At 35.4% G+C, this 15,800-nt stretch overlaps 1 protein-coding gene across 1 annotated transcript; it reads right to left on the minus strand.

The window, feature by feature from the left end:
• Window positions 1-5,565: 5,565 nt before the first annotated feature.
• Window positions 5,566-15,485, minus strand: LOC116267379 (uncharacterized). The gene is made up of 3 exons (XM_031649043.2): window positions 15,314-15,485; window positions 6,191-6,343; window positions 5,566-6,025 (listed from the first exon to the last, which is right to left on the minus strand). Exons 1-3 carry the CDS (start codon window positions 15,427-15,429, stop codon window positions 5,905-5,907), a joined length of 390 nt encoding a protein of 129 aa, XP_031504903.1. The 5' UTR covers window positions 15,430-15,485; the 3' UTR covers window positions 5,566-5,904.
• Between the last annotated feature and the right edge of the window lie 315 nt (window positions 15,486-15,800).

The following is a 15,800-nucleotide window of genomic DNA, read 5'->3' on the forward strand; positions in this document are numbered from 1 at the left end:
CTCAAATCCCATTTGTGTTTATATGAACTTGTGATTTCAATCCTTAAAATCATTCAATATTTATATAAAAATTGGTTAAACAAATACGATTAATATATTATAATTGTTCAAATTAATGGCTTAAATCCCATTCGAATCCATAGAACTTGTGATTTCTATCCTTTAATTCATTCAATATCGAGTAAATGGATGACTTCATCTCTATTTGCACTCATACGAACTTGTGATTTCAATCCTTTAAATCATTCAATATAAATTATAACAAGTTGAACACATATTGATTAACTATGATGGATTAAATGGTTGGATGAAATTATATTCGCTTTGAAACAAAGTTGTGATTTCAATCTCTTAAATAAGTAAATATAAATGCAACAACAAGTTGAACTCATTGGATCAACTATGATGGAGAAAATGAATGACTTATCTCATTCGTACTTACACGAACTTGTGATTTCAATCTCTTAAATTATTTGATATAAATATAATAACAAGTTTAATTCATTAGATTCACTATAATGAATCAAATGAATGACTTAAATCTCATTCGTATCCATAGAACTTCTAATTTCAATCCCTTAATTAATTCAATATCGATATAAAAACGAGTTATACATTGGATCAAATATACGAGATCAAATGAATGGCTGAAATTTCATTCATATTCATATCAAATTGTAATTTCAATCCCTCAAATCAATCAATAGAAATGTAACGATAAGTTTGACTCACTGGCTTAACAATAATGGATCGGATGAATGTTTTAGCCCTCATTTGAATTCTTACAAACTAGTGACTTCCATCCTCTAAATTATTGAATGTTGATGGATGGCGTAAGTCTCATTTGTGTTCATACATTGATTGACAATGATGGATTAAACGATTGGCTGAAATTATATTCGCTTTGAAACAAAGTTGTGATTTCAATCTCTTAAATCAGTAAATATAAATGTAACAACAAGTTGAACTCAATAGATCAACTATGATGGAAAAAATGAATGACTTATATCTCATTCGTAGTTACACAAACTTGTGATGTCAATCTCTTAAATTATTCGATATAAATATAATGACAAGTTTAATTCGTTGGATTCACTATAATGAATCAAATGAATGACTCAAATCTCATTCGTAACCATAGAACTTGTGATTTCAACCCCTTAATTCATTCAATATCGATATGAATACGATTTATACATTGGATAAAAAATAGGAGATCAAATGAATGACTGAAATTTCATTCATATTCGTATGAAATTATAATTTCAATCCTTTAAATCAATCAATAAAAATGTAACGACAAGTTTGACTCATTGGCTTAACAATAATGGATCGAATGAATGTTTTAGACCTCATTTGAATTCTTACAAACTAGTGACTTCCATCACCTAAATTATTGAATGGAGATGAATGACGTAAGTCTCATTTGTGTTCATACATTGATTAACAATGATGACTTAAACGATTGGCTGAAATTATATTCGCTTTGAAACAAAGTTGTGATTTCAATCTCTTAAATTAGTAAATATAAATGTAAAAACAAGTTGAACTCATTGGATCAACTATGATGGAGAAAATGAATGACTTATATCTCATTCGTAGTTATATAAACTTGTGATTTTAATCTCTTAAATTATTCGATATAAATATAATAACAAGTTTAATTCATTGGATCCACTATAATGAATCAAATGAATGACTTAAATCTCATTCGTATCCATAGAACTTGTGATTTCGATTCCTTAATTTATTGAATATCGATAAAAAAAACGAGTTATACATTGGATGAAATAAAGGAGATCAAATGAATGGCTGAAATTTCATTCATATTCATATGAAATTGTAATTTCAATCCTTTAAATCAATCAATAGAAATGTAACGACAAGTTTGACTAATTGACTTAACAATAATGGATCGAATGAATGTTTTAGCTCTCATTTGAATTCTTACAAACTAGTGACTTCCATCCCCTAAATTATTGAATGTAGATGACACAACAAGTTATACTCATTTGATTAACCATAAGTATCAAATGAATGCATTAAATCTCATTCTTATTTGTATGAACTTGTGATTTCAATCTCTTAAATATTTAAATATGGATGTAACAACAGGTTAAACTCATTGGCATAATTATAAGGGATTCAATGAATGACGTAACTCTCATTTGTGTATATACAAACTTGTTATCTCAATCCCATAAACATTCAATATAAATGTAGCAAATTGGATTTACTATAAGGGATCAAATGATTGACTTAAATCAGATTCGTATTCACACGTGCATGTGATTTCATTGACTCATATCATTGAATATAAATGTAATAATAAGTTCAACTCATTGGATTAACTATAAAAGACTAAATGAATGACTTCAACTCTATTTGTACTCATACGAATTTGTGATTTCAATCCTTTAAATCATTTAATATAAATTATAACAATTGAACATATATTGATTAACAATGATGGATTAAATGATTGACTGAAATTATATTCGCTTTGAAACAAAGTTGTGATTTCAATCTCTTAAATCAGTAAATATAAATGTAACAACAGGGTTAAAACCAAAATTACTAGGGGACGGGTTGCGATCTGTTGGACCGAAGACCGAGAGTGGGTTAGGTCGTTACAGTGGTATCAGAGAACAGTTCTACACTCAGACCTGGGTCTCACATGCGTGGACACATGTGTGGGGTGGATTGTAACACCCTAAAAGTTTAGTAATGTATTGAAGATTATGAGGGATCTTGGGGGACTTATAAAGGGGGTTGTTAAGTGGTCAGTTGTCCTAGTTCCTAGCTTTTTTTTGTGTTGGAACCAAAACTCATACAACATTTTCATTAAGTTTAGTATATAAGGGTCAACTAGCTCTCTCTCTTCCTCTCTTTTGCTCTCCAAAATTGATAGGTAATAGATATGGTGGGAATCATTTTGGTCATTCATTTTTCAATGATAGAAGGTTGAAAGAAAAATCAATGAGAAAAAGAAGATAGGGTATTTTAGTCATTGACCATTAGTTCATAATGTTTTCTGTGTAATTTTTTTTCAACCATGCATCTTGAATTTTTCACTTCTTCTCACTCTATATAAAATCAATGAGAAAAAGAAGATAGGGTATTTTAGTCATCGACCATTAGTTCATAATGTTTTCTGTGTAATTTTTTTTCAACCATGCATCTTGAATTTTTCACTTCTTCTCACTAATATATATATATATATATATTGGTGGGTGCTAGACACTTATATAACGAATAAGAGACAATTGGTCTTTTCTGTATAGTGGTTAAGAAAAAAAAGTGATGAGACATTTTTGTTATATAATATCATTTCATACTTTTTTCTCCCTATTTGTATTCTCAATTGTTGATCTGAAAAGGATCAAGGGCTGACATTGTTTATTATTAGTCTCACATGTAAATATCCAACACAAATGATACATTCAGTGGTTATAAACTGTGGCCAATCAACTATTATCGTGGAATACACCATTCACAAGTACGGCAGAGTCAGATTTTTTTTTTTATTGGGCACTAAATACATAGTTAACAATTTTTTGTGACCCAGGCCTCGCCCCATATAACTAGACTCAAGTTCGCTCAAGTCCAACATATAAATTTAAGGTTTCAGATTGGACTTCATAGGACACCCCACATATGTCTGCCCCTGTTCACAACTACTTTTTAGCATTGTAAAATGTAAAAAACCCATTCGAGAATGGGCCTTGGCATATATATATATATATATATATATATATATATATATATATATATAACAGACACATACATGCAAAACTTCAAAAGCCGGAAGATTATATTTGCCACAATTGAAGGTGAGAAGCTATTGACTATAAAAGTTACAGGCAAAAGTTTAACATAGTTTAACTTGGATAATTGTTCATTAAGAACTAAACCACGTGCCATTGTTATGCAAATGATGATTTTGTGAGCCATTTATTTTTATACATTATAGTGGTCGAATTTTCAAGTAATTAAAAGCCGCATACACATTATTTTTGGTAACATATGCTTATTTCCTACTAAGGAAATCATGTACATAGACATGTATTATCTGCATACGTTTAATTCAAAACTATCTTCAGGCTGGATCCAAAAGCCGATTTCTAGTCCAAATCCACAACCCTAAACCCACCTAAAATTAATTGGACCTAACAACCCACGGTTTTAATTTAGACTGGATCAAAACTAATCCACTTCACTTTGGTTCAACTCAAATTTATACCCATAAAACTGGGTCCCTGATCTTAAATCTCTGTCCCAACCCAAATCAAACTCAAAATTCAACTTTAAATCCATGGACTAAAATCTGTTACCAAATCTATACTCATTTCCAAAACCTAACTACAAATCAAATCCACATTTGAGTAACCAAACACAAACTTTTCAACAACACCGTTAGCTCAGATATATCAGCGGATTGGTAGAGATGAAGAACCAGTTGACCCTGAAAGCCATGAAATATCTAATTCATCGATGGCGACTCTTCTCCAACCTGTGGAGATTGGCAGAGAGAGGAAGTAGAACACATTCAGATTCGACTTCAAAAGAATGAACAGCTGATTCAGAATTTTTGACCGAAACGTTGGACCTCTTTTGTTTTGACGTCAAATTACATTCATAACGTAAAGATCCATGAATTAGGATCCATATTCCTGCAACTGGTCCCAAACAGATCTAGATCTATATAATTAAATAGAAATCCATGAATCCACCCCTTTTAAAGAGGCCTAAAATTCGTTGTAGATTGTGATACCCTCCATGAAAATTTCTCCATTTTCCCCCCCTTAATTAATTGTTTATTTCCTACTTTAATTTGTTGTTAGTGACCTTCAATCTTAATTTTGTTGTCTTCTATTTTAGCTATTTAGAATTTCAACTTGTTGAGTTCAATTTCGTTCCTTTAGTAGCTATCTTGTAGTTAGGGTTGTGTACAAGCTGAGTCGAGCTTGAGCTCAATCAGTTTGACTCAACTTGGCATGAGCTTGAGTCAAGCTGTACAAGGTCTGCTCGAGCAGAGTCAATAGGCCAGATCCCAGATTGAGCTTGACTAGTTTAAGCTAGTTTACTAATTCCCCATTTAACCTGATCTCTTTCCTTGGTTTTAAGTCTACAAATTACAAAAAAAAAAACCTAAATTAGACAAACTCATTTGAGTTTAATCGAGTTGAGTTTATGTGACTCAAACTCGACTCATCTATAAGCTCAAGCCTTAATTGGGCAAGTTCGAATTAACTCATTTACAATCGAGTGGAGCTTAACCGAGTTGGTTTAAATCTCAAGTTGGGTCGACTTGTTGAACAGCTCTACTTATAGCGATTTTCACTACTTGATTTGGAAAGCTCAACCGGCCGAGCTCCAATACAGTTTTCAAGTTGAACTTGAGCCTTCTATATGCTGAATATATCGTGCCTATGTTTCAGCGGATCCTATCTGATCTAGATCTATAAGAGATTTCTGTGGTGATTATTAGAAACAACACCAGGATCGACGAGATGCAGCAGGAACAAAAATGAGTTTTCAGCCATTGATTTCCTAGACGCGTGGTGATTTAGTTAAACAAATTGGCAACAATAATTTCTTTTACTTCCATTGTAGTGATCACATAACAACAAACATAGTGCTAACCGCTGGCTCGACAGTGTTGAGAGCATGTTGGCACGGGAGGATGCTTTACCTGATACAACTTGTGATGGATTTGATATGTTGGCCTTGTTGAAAATGATGCATGACGACTCAAGGAACTTCTGCAATTTCTAGCTACGAGTACAATAGTTGCTCTTTTTTCCTCTCATAGGCAACAATCTGCTCTAATATCTGTGTTTATACACGACCACTTGTGTCACAAGGGTCCCGCTGAAAAGTGCTTTAAGCAATTCACAATCGTTACGGAGTAGCTTTTCCGGATAAAGCAATTTCCAGGTCTGGTCTGTCATCCACTATTTTGGATGCAGGAGCTTCTTGGAATGCATCAGGGTAGTGTTTTAGGATCTTTGCCTTCATGGATCTGCAGCATGAAATTGAAATTAAACATTTCTGTCAGCAAGGAAATCAATGGCTAAAACCCAAATTCATTTACAAACTTAGAAAGACAAAAACAAAAAAATATTGATACTTGAAATTTCCCTGCACAAGGTTTGTGAATTCCAAGCAGGTCAGCCACATTACTTACCTGAGTTTCTGAAAAATATGATCCAGATCTGACTTCATGGACTTCAGGAGCCGTGTGTTTCTTGAGAAGTCACTGGCGATTTCAGTGAAACATTGCTCAGAGTACTGATTGAAATGTGACAAGACTGCATTGCTATCTTGTAGCCTCCCAAGTCTGCATCCATAAGCTAACTTGAACTGATATTCATATGAAAGACCTAAAACTTTTTCTGAATTTCATAATAAAATAATGGAACAATTTACATGGACAAACATTCATTACTAGATGAGATTAAATGGTAGTTTCACACTAATTACCTGAAAAGTTTTAGGCTTAGAAAACGTAAACAGTAGGAAACTGGAAACCTAACAATTCCCTGTGCTGGTGCAAGCTTGTGGCAATAGCCCTGAAGAGAACAATTCCCCTAGTGTTTGGGATGTGCAGTATGTGTAAAGGACACTCCATCGAAGAAACCTTGTATGGGATAAGAGTATTGGTGTATCCCACTTTTTCTGTCTCACTCCAATAGGTGGGAAAAAAAGTGAATACAAGAAAATGAATTGACTAAAATATGAAATAAGTAATTCTAAAATATGAAATAAGTGTCATTGACACAGTCCGGTGCTTCACCATTGTATATGGGGACAGAGGATGTTTTTTGGACACTTCATCAAAGCCAAACAAACACCCCTTTAAGAATGCACAGGATGACCATGCCATGATTCACCTAACCCACTTGCCCTGACATCCAATGGAATAATTGGCTTTGCTAGACTCCATTAACCTGGACTTCAGGATTCCGTTCACAATGCCAATTCCCCATGCAACTCATATAAAATCAAGCAGGTCTTGGAATGATCTACCCAAAGAAATGATCAGCAGAAAACTTTGCCATAATTATTTGAGAACTTCCATTAATCGGACAAGTACATATATATTACAGCCCAACATATGGACGGCAAATTGTAATTCAGTATATTTTATAATTTATATGTTGCGAGCAGTAGTAGAACAGCTTAGCCTTCCAGGAGTAAACATTATTTACGTACTCCACCTCTTCCTGCTTAGTAAAAACAAAAACAAAGCTCATACTAAAGGCTGTAACTTAGCACATGGCCTCATGTTTACCGCCAGCTTGCATTCCTACTAGAAAAAAAATTTAGTTTGGGAGAGGAGGTGGCCTCTAGGTGAGTAGGCTACCTCAATTCTAAGAAATTTTCATTTCATAGATCACACATTTCAAATTTGCACTGAAGTATACTATCGGTTTTGTTTAATACCTATATCATCACTGCCAATAATAATCATGTCATCCAATAAAGGAACAGAATCACAATCCGACGACAGGTACTTGCAAAAAGTGAAGCAGTAGCTGTGTAACAAAATATTAAACTCAAATTCTTTTACGAGTTAGCTAAATCTATCAAACCAAGCAGTTGTTTTAGAAAAATATAAAGTTTCTATAGGTGTCTTGTCTTGAGGGAGGCTCATTCTAGGATCGGCCTCCATGTATACTTCTTTGTTTCATTTGTCATTTAGAAAAGCATTTTTCATGTCTATTTGATAAAGAGGCTATTTCTTAAAGGCATCTATAAAGAGAGTACCGAGACATACCAGATCTAGATATGGATCCAAGTGTAGTCCTTTTCATATGGCATTTTATCATTATGTTACGCACACTGTTGTAATTTTCATGTATGTAATAAGGTACGATGATCCTTTTATGTGAAAAGGTAATAGTATACAATAAAAGAAATTAAGTCACAATCTGCACTGTTTTCTGATTCTTCTGTTGCCTTCTTCTTGTCTTCACATCAGATGTCTCTCTTAACATGGTAATAGAGCCACCAGGTCAGACCCAGGTCTGAAATTGCTCCAGAAAAGTGTCAGAAGAGGCCCCTGTTTTATTCTTCAAGTCAGGATTTTATCTTTTTGCACAAAACATTCTTATATTGTTCCCGTACTGGATTCCTAAATAAAATATATTTTGCTGAATTTCTTCTGCTTTTGTCTGCTCCTCTATTTTTCCCATTCTATTCCATTTTAATCTATCGTTTTATTTGTTGATCACTCTCTTGAGTTCATACATAAAAATCTAATCCTCGCTAACCCTAATTCTCCCTATTGGTGAAGTCTTAACCGTATTGGTGTGACCCTCACCCTCGTTCTTTTACTCTTGCTATCCTTTCTTCATGAATTATATACTTCCTTTTGTTTCTGTTCCTGTTCACCTCTCCTTTGCCCTAAACTTTCATTGATACTTTTGGTTTTTCCATCCAAGACACATCCCATGGTTTATCTTAGGGATTGGACATTTAAGTTTGATGATTGTTGATAAGGATCAAGCATATTTGCATTAAATCAGTTAAAGGATAGATCGATTTGGCTGCTGATTGATCAGATGTGGAACTTTGTTGTTGATTGCATCTGCAAAAAGAGAAAAAGAAAACCAGGAAGAGAAAAGAAACAAGGAAAAGAAAAGAGGGAACAAAGAAAAGAAAAGGTATCATGAATGTCAAGGGCAACAGGCTGCCCGTACATCTCCATCACTAGATATCAAAGATCAACCTTTTTTCCCTAATGTAGTTCCCCCAAGAAAGTAGGATGCCTGGTATTTTCATTGTAAGGTGAAGTTTATTTTATCTTGGATCAATTTTCTAGTGACTGAATTCAATCTCCTTCTATATGACATCCCTTCTAGGATTTTTCTCTGTGTACAAAATCTTTATGGAGTAAAAGTGAAGGGGCCTCCATCTGGATTGCATGGAATATTTACCGAATCCTCGGTCTGGCCCAATGTTTTAAAATCAATGAGCCAGGATTCGATTCGTCCATCATCAATTCGTGACTCGACAGGAAACTTGGTGACTGTGGTCGGGTTACAATGAGCTACGTTATAGCTGCAGACTTCAAGATAATTGAATATCAAGTATCATATTAACAATGAATAACAAATAATCAACAAAAACAAGCATTAAAGCCAAGATAACATCTATCACCAAACCATGGGAAAGTCAATCGAGTTTTGGACCTTTTGGTCAAGTTGAATGAGTTTTGGATAAAACTGAGTCCTACTTCTGCGTCAGCCTGTAGAGGGCTGATTCAAGCTTAGTGATTGGGCGAGTTTTGTAAAGTTTGGTCTGGCCATTTTCTGCCTTAGTCTCATAGGAGAGCATTGTCTGGAATGTAGAAAAGTTAGGAGCACATGTAAGTCTAAATTAACCTAATTAGTCTATTATCCACTTTTTTCATGTTGCCATTATGGTCCTAAAGGAGGTCGAAGACTTAATAATTCATAAATTGCAGAATCCAGTAAGGAATGATGGGACTGTGTCCTCCATTTTTATGAATGGGGTTGGCAGTGCAATTACATGGAGGTTTGCTTCCCATGCTTAAATTGATTCTCTGACTACAAAAATCCTTGTGGGACTTTCAGGGCAATAATCATACAGCTGCTCACATGTCAGTATACGCATTATAAGGCAAGTCTGCAAATAAAAGATGGGCCCAATAAGCAATAGGCAGATACATGTTTTATTTTCATTTATTTGACTCCATTAATAGTGATGGATCTGGATTTGGGGTCCGAGGGCTTTCTTGTACTAACCCATGAGGCTGTTAAGGCTATGAGGCCTTTGAGAAGCCTGAAGCCTACGATGGGAAAGGGGCAGTACTCAATTCTGTTTTTCTTTGTTTTCTTATCTTCAGTTCCATCTTTGCTAATCCATAAACCTTACCCTAAGAAACTTGAATGAGGATCCATAAAGACAGATCACAGATCTGAGAATTGGATATGAGATCAAAATAAGGAAATTGGACATGATATCTGGATCTGGAAATGGCGTGAACCTGGACTTAGCTCGATTTGGGCTAGGTGGGATCAGGCTCAGTCACTTTTACTGGACCTGGGCTGGGTTCAGTTTTGAAAATCGGTACAGACCTAGGCCGGGCGCAGGGTTTACTAGGCTCAGTCTAGGTGTTATTTTTGGAAACTTGGTTCAGTTGAAACTTTATGTGGGTTAAGCCTGAGCGCACTCGGTTTATATGAACTTGTATGAAATGCTAACTTAGGTTTATGTGGCTCCTAACTTATGTTTTATGAAAATTATGCACATAATGGCAAAAGACCAAAATAGCTTTTGCATAGACTATGAATTTGATGAGTCATGTGCCCATGGGCCATACTGACTAACCCTTGGGAGGTGTGCAGGGTAAAACTAAGACTTCCTATGAAATTTGGCCCCAAAATGACCTCTTTTGCCCTTCCAAAGCTCAAAAATTCAATTTTTACAAGTATCAAAATGACACTTTCTGAAGCCTGGGCAAGGCAAAAATGAAAGCTTTCAATCTGAGTCGCGTCCCTCTGATGCGGAGTTGAAAATACTCTCTTGAAGAGTTGTTGATAGCAACCACATAAAGAAATTGAGAAGTTGATTGCTGGATTGATCAAAATTCAGCTAGGAAGACTGAGAGCTACACTGAAAGTGGATGTCTTGAACTAGACAAACCTTAGTAAATCTGTAGATGGAAATTGAGCTCAAATATGGATGATTGAACTGAAATCAAAGTTCAAAATACTCATGTTGAACACTGAAGAATGTGATGCTAGCTCGACACAAGATGACATGTTCTGGATCACGAGAATTTTAGCTCGGATATGCTAAAAAGATGGTGGGAGAGTGTCATTACTATTTTAAGACTCTAGGTCAGGAGTAGAGATGACAAAATTGTGTAGCCACCAAACTCAATTGAGGTAAAAATGAAGCTTGATGAAGAAATGTTGCAGAACTCAACATTTTACTGGTAACTAATTAGAGCACTTTCATACATCATAATCATTCAACCTGATATTGTACATAAAATCCATGTTCCAAATACATTTCACCATACTCAAACCTTTGCTCATATGTCACAAATACCGTTTACAGGTTTTAAAGAGCGAAGTTTTCTCGGGTATAATACAACAAAGTTGAGAATCTCAACAAGTTTGTTAAAAAAAAACGTGAAAGTTAAATGCAGTAATAAGAAATGCAAAAAAAATGTGTTTATTATGTTTTCTGACATTTTTTTTCATTTTGGAGTCTTAAAAAAAACAATTTTTCTTTTCGGCAGACCTATTTTTGAAATATAAACTATGTTGTCAAGGCATCGCCTATGCGTGGACTAGGCGCCAGTCCACACCCCACGCCTAAGTCCATCACTTAAGCATGGGTGTGGGTTTGGTGCCTAGGCTGGACTAGGCGTGCTGGCAGCTAGTCAATTTGGATGTCAAGCATTTATTGTTCATGTTGTAGCATGTAGCTGTAATATGTAACCATCTGCCCTTGCCTGCCTTAGTTTCTGTATGCTAGTTTGCAGTCAATTATTTGATTTTAACATTAAATTTCGTTTTTAAATCTCTCTATCTCTTTTTCTGTCAATTTCTATTTGCAGTTCCTTGAGAACTGAGATGTTCGTGCACCAAAAAAATTTGTGTCCCTGCCTTCTTCTTGCTTACTTATAGTTCACAAGGTTTCTCTGTTCTTCATAAAAGAAAATTCTGTGTTCTTTAAGCTTAACAAGAAAAAACTAAATAGCCTTTAAGAAAGATATAGAAAAAGGTAATGGCACAGAAAGAAACCACAACTGATTCAATATAAAGGTAAAGAAGGCTAAAGCTTATCATGAATTATGCTATGAATTAGAAAAACAAATAGTAAGAATTAGAAAAGCACCCGAAAAGGAGGACATTACTATTGAATGGAATGCAAAGATCAATTTCAACCAACTGATGGACATTACTACAAAAATAAAAAAAGCAATGAAACCTGGTCGCCTTTTTGGCCTGGGGGCACCTAGGTGCTAGGCACTGTCGGGTGCCCGGGCAGCGCCTAGTCACCTTGACAACATAGAATACAAAATGGGGTTTTATTCGAAGAAGACATCTTTCTATGACAATGGTTCATATTAGTGTTGTTTTAAGGATTGTTATATACATTAAAGCTGCTCTTTCTAAAGGATTGTTGTTGTTCCATTTATTTTCAGATTTAAATGCTTATGCTGATGCAATGTTGAAGAGGAGATCCAAATAATAACACTCTAATACTCTATACATGATTTTGTGTCATTTTAGGTGATTCATTGGTTTTATAGTGGTCTAGAAAGCAGCAAAAGGTTCCTTTCATCCATTGAGGCAAAATATGGCACTAAGGCTTCAACCACAATGGAGGTTATGCAGGTGAAAATATGTCACATGGGTACGGGTATGAGTGCCAGTGGGGGTGCTGGTATGGTACAGGTACGGAGCAATTTTCAAAAAGTTGGGGTACAGGGTCATGGTCCTCCGGCCATTTTGAGCTCCGTCCAATCACAACCACCCAATGTAATGCATTGGGTGGGGGGTGTGCTGGAGACTAGAGGATTTCTTCGTCCAGACCTGAATGAAGAAATCCACAGACATATATATAAGGTTTTAGTTAAATAAGCACATAAATTCAATGTTTATATTCATAAAAAATATATTACTGAACAAAAAAATAAAAAAAATATACCCAAATACAAAAACTAAAGCTGTCGTGTCCAGGACTGCACCCATATCTGCACCCACGTCAGGTGCACCCAAGTTTCATAAGCAACAAGCTTATTTGAAGATATGTGAACATATCTAAAGATACCATCATGGCAACTATGTTGGTAAATACCTTTTTGAAGAAAAAATTGAAATGCCTTATGTCACTTCCAAATATCAGCTAGCTGCTAGGTAGCTTCTTCATTGAAGCGTTAAACTGTAATTTCTTTTCTTCTTCACAAACTTTTCATTGTAGAACTATAATTTTGAAGAGGGGGTTAAGTTGTAGTCATGATCTATTCTGTTTGTATAAATATAAAAACATAACCATATGCTATAGTTATATAAACTATAAAGTGCATTTATGTGTGTGTAAGTGTGTATGTGTGTAAATGCATACAGATTTTAGCTAGTGGCAAATGCCAAACGGCTACTTTCCTAGCCATTAGGCCAGAAACAGCTAGCCCTCTTGAGGGCTGTTCATTGTATATAAAGAGGGAAAGACCTCTTGCTTTCTGGAGACTATTGTTCATGCTTTATGATTGAATACATCCAGTTTTTATCTTGTGTTGGCATGTTACCTGCAGACTTTCTTATATGAATTTCAGAGAATTTTGTTTTGTAAAAACTGTCAAGTGCTTGACCATGTGAAGCACTTTCTTTAGAGGAGAGGTGCATCAGAACTGAAGAGCTTTTATTCATTACAGAGCAATTGATCAAGTATAATGATACTTTCAGTTGCCTTTCCTGGCAGCTAAAAGCATAATAACATCACATGGCACACTTAAAAGGACTGTAGAACACAATTTTCAGTTGGCTTTAGTAACAGAGGATGAAGTTAGACAGTAATACTCAGACTAGAAACAAGGTGCCCTACTCACACATAAGTCTCAATGGATATCCTATTCTAGCAATCACTTTAGATGTCAATGTCCCTTGGGAAATTAACATCCCAGAAGTGGGAATAGAGGTAAGAATTGGTTCCACTAGGTAATTACTTGACCTGAGACAGGCTTTAGTTACAGAGCATGAACAAAGATGAAGTTAGATTTTGAAGCTGTAATAAGCAGATAAGTACAGCTCTGACATTCCATAAAAGCTTCCAGAATCCTCTCTGTAAGGTAACCATTGTCCAAGAAGACATGCATGTTTAGACGCTGTCTTCTTGTTACTTCAGGATCCATAGTCTTTTTTCTTACATCATGCTTCAGGATCCATGGTCTTCAGGATCAAGTGATATCCACCCAACAAGGTGCAATATTGAAACTAAAAAGGTTCTGCACAATTTGACTGTTGCTTACTTGCATCACATGGCACACTTAAAAGGACTGTAGAACACCATTTTCTCAACAGCAATTTTGCATACAAAATATTAAAGTCCCTGACTCTTTGCTTTGTGAGGGCTTTTTATGTGTGAAACTAAGAAAGAGAGATGTTCCTAAGGTGGCATGCAAGCAAGCTCTGCATGCTAAGAGAAGAGTAACACCTTTACTACCACGTTCTGTGGGCCCATCACTTCATTTGTTTGTTTTTACTTAGGTTAACAATACGGAAGAGTGCAAAATTCATTATCATTAAGGCATAAACTGCTCAACTGACATTCCGTTCCCAACCTCTACCCACTTTCCTTTTGATCTCTCTTACTCACTGAGCGATCAGCAGAATCTATGTGACATGAATTCTTCTTCATCTATAATGAATAAAAAAGCAGTATCGGTGACCACAACATAATCAATTTCTTAAATTAGTGGCTTCATTGATATTTTACACCATGAAAATTTGTTGTTAACTACCTTATGTTCATAGTAAAACCCTTGAATTCGTCGCACATTTTAAATCCACTCATGCCAACATATAAAAGCTACACAGAAATTACTATCGCCAATCAAAGCAAATAAAACTATTATAGCATTCCTAGGATATCCATTAAAAATCACTAGTATAAGCCAAAATGTGCATGATTTCAACTAGTGAAAATGCATGGTAAAATTATTGTCCACTAGAAATGCACCACGACCCTTTTCACCCAGATAATATAAACACAAACCCCACATTCACGATTAAGAATCGCACCACAAAAAAGATCTGACAAATTATTCAAAAACTCATCCAACTACAAAGACACGTCCTACATATTACCAGAACAAACATAAAAGCATAAGATCCCTCAGTTCGTTTAAACAACTGAAATATGCACCAAATAGCTCAAGTTTTCGAATGATCTTTTCATTAAAATGAATCAGAAAACACAAATAATTTCAAAGAATTCGATGGCACTATGAAGACAGAGTCTCAAAAAATTGACCTGCCCGATTCATCAAAAAACAATATGCGTGCACCTCCATAACGCATAAAAGCCAAAATTTCGTCCAGCAATCACATTAGATCGCATATGCAGATGACCATAGAACTTCAGCACTTCGAGAATTGATACCATAGAAAGACAATAAGCAACTCAACGGAGAATCCAAAATTTCGGCAATTCCTTGAAGCGACCAAATAAAACAGAGAAGCACAAAATTTCACCCTCTAACACGTTCAAAGGAAAGTAACAACAAGAATCGTGAGGGATTTTATAAGAATTTTAAGAAGCTCACATCAGAATCTGCAGATTCTTGAGAGTCTCCACGTCTTCTGTGTTAATAAGGCTTTTGAATTGGCGGCAGATCTCCTTTGAGGCTTCTTCTATCGATTCACGCTCGGACTTCTCCATCTGCGCCAGTCCAATTGAATGGTACAGGAGAGGTCATTGCCTTTTGTCCCGGACTCAGGCGAATCGGTTGGGGATAGCTCAAAGATCGGATATTGACCGGATCTTATTAGGTTTGGATTTCAATCAGAAACTGGACTTACATAACAGACGACCTTGTCCTTGTCCATAACTGTAACCGGATCCAAAGTATATGTGCTGCTGGTGGACCGAGAGAAAGATCCATGGCTCCACGCTGCTAGCATATAAAAGTTGTACCTACTTTTATTTGCACCACTTTCTCAATTTCATATGAAATATAATTAGGTGAGTAAAAGGAGTATTTTATTCTACCACCCAACAAGAGAGTCGAAGACCCCACCCTTCCGAAGGGC

The sequence above is a fragment of the Nymphaea colorata genome, chromosome 14 (assembly GCF_008831285.2).
Source record: "Nymphaea colorata isolate Beijing-Zhang1983 chromosome 14, ASM883128v2, whole genome shotgun sequence".
Classification (NCBI taxonomy): Eukaryota; Viridiplantae; Streptophyta; class Magnoliopsida; order Nymphaeales; family Nymphaeaceae; genus Nymphaea; species Nymphaea colorata.